The following is a 10,746-nucleotide window of genomic DNA, read 5'->3' on the forward strand; positions in this document are numbered from 1 at the left end:
CAATGGGCTCAAACTAAGATGGTTCTGCAATTTTAAAGAACAAGTTTGTTACAATCAAAGAAAAATAGGCAATATTGTCACCCACTTGTGACAGTATTAACTGACTTAATAAAAGTTAGTAAAACTAGGTTTTTCAGAGATTCCTTTAGATCATCATCACTGGTGAATGGAAACCAGGTTAATGTTTTTATTAGGCATGCCTAACGTCTTGCTGAGATGCTGATCTCTGAACCACAATTATCCCTCATACATACATTTTATATAAGCTGTTTGTGAAATTTGTAAAGGTTATTATAGCCCTGTGATCCACCCTCATATAGTTTGTGACTTTCTTCTCTTAAAGGTTTGTCTCAAAATGAGCCTTTTTGTTTTGTTTCACCCCTTTGTGGAGAATGACACAACAAAGTTGTTTTATTTTACTCGATGGGATTGGCAGGGATGATGATCAGAGGGGCGAAGTTTTCATTGTTATCATTGTGACTGGGATCAAAAAATGGGTGGAGCCTCTCTGTGAAGGTACAGCCGGTGAAAGAGTAGATCAGAGCTGCAGCATCTACGTCATAGAAGAAGACTAGACCTTCCTCATAATCCACAAACACCCCTACTTTTTCTGGGGGAGACAGCAGGGAGAGGCGCACCGGAGGACTGGCCAGAGCCCTGTAATCACTTCTGTTTCTCAAACATATGGTCCAGTATCCATTCTGAGGGCGCAGTGTCACATCTCCTTTCCTGTTCACCGACTCTTTGGCGACTCCTAAAGTCCACTCGGTCTTTTCTTTCACCTGGACCTCAAAGTAAAATTTGCCTGAAAAGAAACTCTGTATTCCTAAAACATAAACGGAATACGTAAACCTCTTTGGGCTGTCATAAACTCTCCTCCTGGAATCACAGCATCTGACCTGTTTCCCATCATCAGATAGTATGAGTTCAGAATACGCTGTTTCAGGGTCCAGAGTCACATCCACTGCGTAGCGCTGGGCCCTCATCAGCTCCACCCTCATGAGTAGTTTGGGAATTTCCCTCTTCATCGTCTCTGCAAATTTCTGCTCCAGCTCCATCTCTGATGTTCGCTGCTTCTCGGCAAGCTCGTTCAGGACTGCGACAACAGATTCCTTTAGAGGTTTGAAAGCACATGCATCTTCTTTACTGAGCTGCAACGACCGTTTGACCTCTTCCATTTTCTGTTGAATGTCCTCAATCACTCCCTGAAGGTTTTCCTGTTTGAGGGGGAGCTCTTGTCTTGTTTGGGAGAGAACAACACAGACAAATGTCAAAAGCACACAGAAAACCAGGGCTTTCCTCTTCGTTTCAGAGCAGGAGTCACACTGAAGGTTTCCTGGATCAGCAGCTCGTTGTTCTGGTCTCCCTGCACCAGCAGACCGTCTCCACACATCTACTATCTCTGTGATCAACATGTTGACCTGCAGCTCCGGTTTGGGGAAAAACATTTTCTGACATAAGGGACACTGAAACGGGACGTCCTTACTCAGATGTTGAGTGATGCAAGCTTTGCAGAAGTTGTGTCCACACGGTGTGCTGACTGGATCGGTGAACACATCCAGACAGATGGAGCACAGAAGCTGATCTTCAGTCAGCAGCCGGCCGACAGCAGACATGCCTGCACTGTGTGAACAGAAAAGATTCAACAAATCACACAAATAATTACATTGTTTTCTTTGTTTTAAATTACAAAGCAGAAGCGTGTGAAAAAAAAATTGAAAATTGTCATTTTTTGCTTCACAATTTTAAAATAAGATTTTTTTTTGTTAAAAAAAAATTCAAATAAATAAAGTGACTCCACTATAAAATTTTGGTAATTTTTATTGATCTTTTTACTTGTCTTCTTGGGCATTATAACAGCAGAATGATGATGTGGATACTGTGTTGTTTTTTCTATTTTTCTTGAAATCAAGAAAAATTATATATGTATATATATATGATATATCGCCTATTTAAATACGCAATTTAAATTGAATCGGCTCCCAAAAAATCGGAATTGAATCAAATCAAATCGAACCGGGGCAAAAGCATACTGTCACAGCCCTAATACACACACACACGCACACACACACACATACACACACATATATATATATATATATATATATGTATATATATACATATATATGTATATATATATATATATATATATATTTACATGTATATATATATATATATATATTTACATGTATATATATATATATATATACATATATATTTACATATATATATATTTACATGTATATACATATATATATATATATATATATATATATATATATATATATGTATATATATATATATATATATATATATATATATATATATATATATATATACATATACCAGCCAATATCATGGCAGCAACACAATGCATTTAGTCATGTAGAGCCAAGTAAAGAAAAACTTCCTGAAGTTAAAACTGAGCATCAGAAGGAGGAAAAAAGGGGATTTATGTGACTTTGAACGTGGCATGGTTGTTGGTTTGAGTACTCAGAAACTGATGATCACACACAACCATCAATTCTTAAAAATCTGAAGAAACACTGTTGTAGATTTAACTCTACAATGATTTTCTATTTGAGCTTTTTGTCCTTTTTTTCTCAGCTAAAGAGGGATGTCTGCAATTTCACACATATTTTATATCCTTTGGTTGGTTTGTTTTGATTCCCTACAATATCAGCAACAAATAACAAGAGGGAAGTCTGGAAAGACAGAAAATTACCATTCTATAAATATTTGCAGAAGTGATTTCCAGCAGTAAACAATCCAACAAGCCACCCTTACATCATCTGACAAATCTAATATCCCCTAAAACCACATGAGGCTGATGTATAAAGGAAGTAACATACAGGACATAAATTTTACTCTTTAAACAACTGTCTTTATTTTGCTTTCTCTATTATTTGTTTATTGAGTCTATAAAAGAGTTGAACTGTCTTCCTGTTTAAGGGCAAGCTGCTGAAAAGCAGCCAATCAGACGGCTGACTCAGGAAGTAGAGAGGAAAGAAGCATGATAAGTCCGAGAAGCTGAGCCAAAGGTTTTCAGATAAATTATAATTTTTCTATTACTTTTAAATCCTGCAACAACATGCTAAGAAATCAAACAGGTTTGGAAATTTTAAAGCAGCAAACACTTTTGTCAAGATTTTTCTAACAAAAAACAAACATAAACAAGACAGTTTTGTTTAGATGTGGAATGAGGTGGGTATTCCACAAAGCAGCTTTACTGGTTTAGCTGGTTATGTTAACCTAGACTAAATGGTAATCTTGGGTTTTCAGGCTTATCTATATAAATAAATATGGAATCGTATGCCATGAATACAGCTTATTAGGGGTTTTATTCATGATTTGTGGAATGCCACGAGCGTGATCACGTCATGTACAAACATACATACATACATATACATATACATATACACACACACACATATATATACATATATACATATATATATATATATATATATATATATATATATATATATATATATATATATATATATATATATATATATGTATATGTATAAAACCTTATGGGGGGCGAATGAGTGCCCTGAACAAAAAATAAAAAAATAAAAAAATAAAAATCGGCAGTTCTCTCCTCTGGCTTCATGTATTTGTTAACTTTTCTATTTCAAATATTCTACTTCCAGACGGCTCTTTCAACTTGTGCAGGAGATGGACTTTATATAGTTCCTTTCCAGTCATCTGTGCCCTGGTGATTTAGCCTCCCTCTCCTCCCCTCCTCCCTCCCCGGGAGATGCTTTCCATCCTCTGGTGGTATCGGTCGAAGCTCATCACGAGCGCTGTTCGTCATCCCAAACCTGTTTTCCGCCCCTCGGCTGTGTATTTGCTGTGAAATCTTCCCTTTTTGCGATTATCCCGCAGCGATATCTTTGAAAAGTATTCACGACCGGAGTAATTTTGTCCAGTATTCAGATAATAGATTCTTTTCACGCTTCATAATGTTGTTTTCAATTGGACCGAGGTGCACTCTGGGGCGGACGGGTCATAATTGTTACTTTACATTCGGGTTTTGGACTCGACCGTGCGGGTTAAAACATCCGAGGATTCAGCAATCTCGAGCGCAGGCTTTATCGCAGCACGCGGTAAACATCCTTTCTGGAATAACGCCATAACCCCTCAGCTGGACTCACCTTAGTTCAGCAAACAGGAAATGTTGAGGAAATGTAGAAAAACCGATGAATATCCTCAAAAGAAACAGATGTGGCTTCAGCAACTGCTCAGGTGATGAACTACGAGAGAAAACAGAAAATGAAAGTATGTCAGAGTGGCAATAAAAGCTTTCTGAAGCCCCTCCTTGTTACCTGTATGTGGACATGTATAAAGTACTAAAAATCAAGATTGAAGTAAAAGTACAAGTACTCTATGAATGCAGTCACTTGAATAGAAGTTGAAGTGTTCTTGAAGTGCCCAACTTAAGTAAAAGTACTAAAATATTCAACATTTTTTGTACTTAAGTATTACAAGTAGTTTATTTTCAAATTTTACTCAAGTACTGAAAGTAAAAGTAGTGCATTGTGTTGTGTAGTTATTCAATACAACGTTCAGCTTTGTATGTCATATTGTTTATAATTTCAAACTTTTACCCTGACATTCAGAAATCCTTTTGCTGGAGCAGTCGTACATGAACAGGAACATCCATGAAAAAAAAACACATATCAAGTGTGTTCATTCCCCTCCATAGCTTTTTCTCCTTCTTAAACTAGTAAATATACTTTAAATGTGTTTTTTTTTCTTTTTTAAATGTAAAGAAATCTCTCTTCATCCATAACTTATGGCAACTAAAGGCAAGTTGGCCACTTGTAAGCTAGTTCTTCTGTGAAAACTAAAGTGTCTAGTTGATTCCCCTGTAGCGGATGTGTCTCTTTGGATACCTCTTCCGAAGACTCACTCACTCACACACACACACACACACACACACACACACACACACACACACTTTTATACAGTTATGTCGCTTACTTATAAAAACATGAGCCATATGTTGCTGCTAACTTGCTGCGTGACGCTTCATCACTCGAGCTCAACGAAGCTGCCAGAGATCCTTTTGCTAGAGGAAAGATGTCCCACTCTTTTTATTTTTTTTTTAAAGTTACGCACTTTGCGTACAGAGATTGTCTATGGCGATACACATCGCACTCTTACAAGTATAATGGATTTAAACATATTACTATTGTGTTTTTTGTTTTTTTTTTCTTTTCTTTTTTGCTGTTGTAACGAATAACGACGCAAGACAATAAAAATGTATTGGAGTAAAAGTATTATAGTGATCCAAAATATGTAGTGGAATACAAGTGGAAGTAGGAGAGAAAAAGTAATACTTCAATAAAGTTGAGATACCACATTTTAGTACTTAAGTACAGTAGTGAAGTAATTCTACTTCATTACTATACATCTATGCCTGTATGGCGTCTCAGATACGGCTTCCGTAGTGATACACCTATTTCATGAAAATAGAAATGTCCAAGAGATCATTTTCCTGTACATCTGGGGAGTATTAGATCAGGTGTTATGGAGCTGAGTACCTGCCAGATAAAGTCTGAAAGCTCTTCAGCAAAACTGTTCATTTCCGGAGGCTTCATGCACACACAAAGCCACTTGCTGACAGCTTTGGTGTAACCTGCAGCCAGTCTTTTCCTCGCCTCTCTCAGCCCTGGTGCTTCACCTGCCCTGACTGCACCATCCCCAGCTTTCAGCAGAGTTCTCACATCAGCATTCAGCCAGGGTTTCTGGTTCGGATAGCAGGTTACTACCCTGGTGGTGGTGACATCATCAGCACTTGGAGATGAAGCTAATGACAGATGAGGTGTAGTCCTCCAGGTCCGCCTCTTCCTCACGTGCAGCTGCCTCTCTGAACACCTGCCAGTCTGTGCGCTGAAGAAAAAGTCCTGGAGCCCAGAAGTTGCATCCCTGGGCCACACAGTGACTTTCTTCTTTGTTTGCTGGCTACATCTCAGCTTACATATTTTAGGATTCATTTTAAGATTTTTAATTTGTTCTATTTAGCTTTTAAATCCCTAAATGGTCTTGCTCTACTCTACCTCACCTTGATCAGCTTCTACTGGGAGTTCCCAAGGCTAAAAGAAAGCCCTAATCTGCCACTCCATATTGGATAGGCTTCTTCTTAAAAGCCATTGTTTATTAAAAGACTTGCATCTTTATATGAAGTTTTATGCTTTAGGTTACATATTACTTATGTTTTTACTACAGTTTTGTACTGCACTTTGGTTCTTTGTGCTTTTTTTTAAGTCTAAGTGAATAAAGTTGGATTAGATTTTATGAAAAAGCATCAAATCAAACAAGCAGCACATGAATTTGTGTTTTAAGTAAGCATCTTTTTTTATTTAAAACATTACAACTAAATCAATTAATATTTAATTTGAGGCAACTATTTAACAATATATATGTTGTTCTGTTACTCACAACAGCCAAAATGAAACAGACAACACAACGGTGTCAGGAAACACTTTAAAGAAAAACAGCACAAAAAGATGCAGGAGGACATTAAAATCAGATCATTTGCTTTGCTCTACTTAGTGTTTGACAGCAGTGATGATCAGAGGTGGCGATAAGTCACTTTTAATATTAATGGGGCTGCTGAAATAAGGGTAGAGTCTCTCAGTAAAGCAGCAGCCAGTGAAGGAGTAGATCTGAGATGGAACATCTACATCGTAAAAGGAGATCACTCCCTTCTCATAATCCACAAACAGCCCCACTTTCTCCAGGGGAGACTGAAGGGAGAGATCAACTGCAGGAGCTGCAAGAGCTTTGTAATCATTTCCATTTCTCAAACAGATGGTCCAGTATCCATTCTGAGGCATCAGAGCCATTTGTCCCTTCCTGTTGATCGACTCTTTGGCGACTCCTAAAGTCCACTCGGTCCTTCCTTTAACTTGAACCTCAAAGTAAAACTTGCCTGCAGAGAAACTCTGCTTTCCTAAAACACTGACACACTGGGAGAATCTCTCTGGGTTGTCTGGAAGAATTCTCCATAATCTTACAAACCTCACTTGTTTCCCATCATCAGACAGGATAATGCGAGGATGAGCGGTGTCAGGATCCAGAGTCACTTCCACGGCATGCCGCTGCACCCTCTCCAGCTCATCTCTGGCCAGCAGTTTGGGAATTTCCTTCTTTGTCTTTTCAGGAAGCATCTGCTCCAGATGAGCAGTAGAGATCTGTTCCACCTCTGTCTTCCTCTCGTTCAGCTCACAGATGAGCTGCTCCAGCTCTCTAATGATGCCTTCAGTCTTCATCTCTGTTGTTCTCTGCTTCTTTTTAACCGTCTCAGTGAGCTCAGCGTGGCTTCTCTGTAAGAACTCCCTGAGAGCCATGACGGCCTGATCGCCCTCTGCTATCTTTCTGTACGTGTCTTTCTTACTGTTCGCCACTGACAGTTTGGTCTCTGCTATCTTCAGTTGACTTTGCTGAATTAGTTGATCGATTTCAACCTCAGCTTTCACCAACTGTCCTTGCTGTTCTTCTTTCAGACGAAGGTTATGCATCATGCCAGAAAAAACAACGAAAAGGCATGCCCCTGCTACCCAGAGAGTCCAGGATTTACTTGAGGTTCCAGTGGGAACTTCCTGTGGTTGGTCAGCTTGTTGCTGTGGGACAGTATCTGCAGCGGAGCGTCTGAACTCATCAGCCAACTCAGCAATTAAATTGTTGACCTGCAGCTTAGGTTTTGGGTAAAACATCTCTTTGCAGATGGGGCACTGGTGCCTGTCATCCATATCCCAGTGCTTATTGATGCATTTTTTGCAGAAGTTGTGTCCGCATGGTGTGCTGACTGGATCGGTGAACACATCCAGACAGATGGAGCACAGAAACTGATCTTCGGAACTGTGGCTGCTGGCAGACATGTCTGCAATCTGAAAAGAGAAAGATGAGCTTCTTGTCAGAGCACACTGCTTCTGTTCTGATGGCATCATGAATCCAAGGTGTCTGTCTACTTAAATATGGCTGAAACTTAAATGGTCCGTTCCATTTTCCTCAGGTAGTATGAAAATGTTTTGGTCAGGGTTATCCAGCTACTGTCCTCAAGGGCCGCAGGCTTGCAGATGTTAGATCTTTCCCTGCTCCATCATACCTGATTCAAATGAAATGGCTTTCCTCAATGGCTGGTTGACAAGTTTTATCCAAGCATGTAAACCATTTAATTTCATTAATGTGCAGCAGCAGGAAACATCTAAAATCTGCAAGACCGCAGCCTCCGAGGGCTGACTTTGCCATTTGTTTTCTTTTTCCATTTTACTGAGAGAATTCGGATTGTTCAATTTTGTTTTCAACTAAGGTAAGGTCTTAAGCTGGATTTATACTGGTGACATCTGTGTAAGGTCGGTTAGTGTCACCGCTGCAGGGCCCACCAAGGCTTGATACGCACCTTTATTGGTCATTGGTTTTAATTGGAGGTTTTCAAGTTTACCGTGTTCCTAATTTAATTTGTCAGAAAAAAAATTCTGTTACGATTTTAGCTCCAAATGAAACAAAATATTCATTTTCTACTTTTTATTAAATTATTAAATTAATCTGACAATGTGTCACAAGGGAAAACATAAATACTAATGAATGAAGTATATAGTTCAGCTTGGTATAGTAGTTGTAGAATCAGCCTAAACATGCCTCTAAGACAAGGGTCTTAAATGTTTTCAGACTAAATACCCACAAATGGATGCAAAGTGACCACGATACAGCTGATACTCCAACCTTGTATATACCTATTAAGTTTGTTTAGCTCAATGAAAATGTCCATCAGATATGTGAGTTTGGTGATCTAGACATTGCCCTGTGCATTGAGAAGTAAAAACTTCCAGATGAAGAGAATATGAATATACGTTAAAATAAAAATAGACTTTGCCACAGAGAATATAAGGTTGTATAAGCCCACCTCAAATTGAAAGAGTTTTTATTTCAACAGAGACAGCGATGGGTTTTTTTTTTTAGTTTGTCTGTTATCTGCTTTATTTTCCTCCAGAAGGCATGGGATGTTTTCTGTAAAGTAATATTTTGTTTTGTCAAACAGATTTTTTTTCTGGAGTTTCTTTTTGGAGCACACTCATTGTTACTATAAAACTGGAGATAATATTACAGCTCCTATAACTGCTTTTGCAAAGTCTCTTGCAGAAACACCAACTCTGTTCCTTGTAAACTCCTGTCCTCCTAGTTTTAAATGTTTCTTAGCGACAACACACCACACTCAAAAGAAAAGTTCTGCACAAGTCTGTCAACGATCATCTGAAAGCTCTAAAACCTGCAGGACAGAAGGTCACAAGACACAACCTCACAATACTAAAAGAGAAATCTGCAAATGCTCAGAAGTAGTTTAATAAGCTATAATTATAGTGAAAATATGAATGCATACGGATATACAAATTTCCGTTCAGTTAAGCAGTTGTGGAATATGATGAGCTACGACTTGTGTCGGAGGATGACAGGACTGGCAGGTAGTCATTCACACTAGTTATTATCCTAAAAATCCCTGTTTCATTTGTCAGGGAGATGTGATCCTTCTCACATGCTTAGGCCTACAGTATGTCATACGGCTTATGTACAACGCAACCAAATGTTCAGCTGATTTTTTTTCTTTTTGAAATAAAAGGTTGTAAAAGTAAAAGTAATTCTTTTTATGTTTCTCTTCTATAATCATCAGCTGTACTCACCTATTTTTTGAACAGCAGCTGCAGAGTGAAAATGAAAGTGTGTTACAGCAAGAGCTTGTGACTGACCTGAACTCACCAAGTTGCTTCTCATGTTCCTACAGCCCAAAAAGGGGGAGTGGAGGGGGGCAGATTCATGTCTTTTAATAGCGACGCATGTGTGTCTGTGTTTAAGTAGTATGTCAGCTCCCTCTGTAGCTGATCAGGTGATACTGTCGTCCAGTTAAACAGTGGAAGAAGTTGAAGTACTGTTGTTTGGATGAATCTGCAGTAGTTTTCCTTTGCACAAGAGGTAACGTCACTCATTTTCATCAGTCACTTTTACAAATATCCAAGTTACTCACAGACTGTTTAACATGTTAAATCCGTAATACAGATTCAAAGTTATTACATATTGAAACATCCATCCATCCTTTTTCTTACTAAGTATCTGGGGGTAGCATCCTGAGCAGGGAAGCCCAGTCTTCTCTCACTTGAGAACAAGACCCCAAGATGCTTGAACTTCAGTTGGAGCAGGACGTCCATTCTGACCCGGAGAGGACACTCTACCCTTTTCCAATGGAGGACCATGGTCTCGGATTTGGAGGTGCCGATCTTCATCCCAGCCCGTTCACACTCAGCTGCGAATTTCTCCAGTGAGAGCTGGAGATCACGTCCTGTTGAAGCCAACAGAACCTCATCATCTGCAAAAGGCAGAGAGCAAATTCTGACACCATCAAATGGGAGCCTGTCCATACCTGAGCTATACATAAAATCACTCAGTGAAGGTTATGATCACAGGACAGCCTTGTAGGAGTCCAGCCCCCAATAGAAATGAGTTTGACTTTCTGCCAGCAATATGGACCAGACTTTGGCACCAGTCATACAGAGACTGGAATACTCATGCAAGGGTTGTGTGGAACTCGATGCTCCTGGAGCACCCCCTACAAGTTTACCTAGATGACATGGTCAAATGCGTTCTCCATTTCCACAAAGCACAAGCAAACTGGTTGTGCAACCTTCTCCAGGACCCTGCAGCATGTAGATCTAGTCCACTGTTTTATAATGAGTACCAAAAACC

General features: G+C 39.1%; 2 protein-coding genes across 2 annotated transcripts; both read right to left on the bottom strand.

Moving 5' to 3' along the window:
• Positions 1 to 416: 416 nt before the first annotated feature.
• On the bottom strand, positions 417 to 4,256 carry LOC306772823 (E3 ubiquitin-protein ligase TRIM21-like; the record flags this gene model as incomplete). The annotated part of the gene is made up of 2 exons (XM_079262454.1): positions 4,161 to 4,256; positions 417 to 1,623 (listed from the first exon to the last, which is right to left on the bottom strand). Exon 2 carries the CDS (start codon positions 1,614 to 1,616, stop codon positions 417 to 419), a length of 1,200 nt encoding a protein of 399 aa, XP_079118580.1. The 5' UTR covers positions 1,617 to 1,623; positions 4,161 to 4,256.
• A 2,098-nt stretch (positions 4,257 to 6,354) lies between these two features.
• Positions 6,355 to 9,747, bottom strand: LOC306771751 (zinc-binding protein A33-like). The gene is made up of 2 exons (XM_079261051.1): positions 9,690 to 9,747; positions 6,355 to 7,901 (listed from the first exon to the last, which is right to left on the bottom strand). Exon 2 carries the CDS (start codon positions 7,890 to 7,892, stop codon positions 6,561 to 6,563), a length of 1,332 nt encoding a protein of 443 aa, XP_079117177.1. The 5' UTR covers positions 7,893 to 7,901; positions 9,690 to 9,747; the 3' UTR covers positions 6,355 to 6,560.
• Between the last annotated feature and the right edge of the window lie 999 nt (positions 9,748 to 10,746).

Source organism: Telmatherina bonti (assembly GCF_933228915.1).
Source record: "Telmatherina bonti genome assembly, chromosome: 3".
NCBI lineage: Eukaryota > Metazoa > Chordata > Actinopteri > Atheriniformes > Telmatherinidae > Telmatherina > Telmatherina bonti.

Excerpts from the sequence above, each read along its gene's own strand:
- LOC306771751 (XM_079261051.1), bottom strand. The coding sequence starts at position 7,892 with ATGTCTGCCAGCAGCCACAGTTCCGAAGATCAGTTTCTGTGCTCCATC.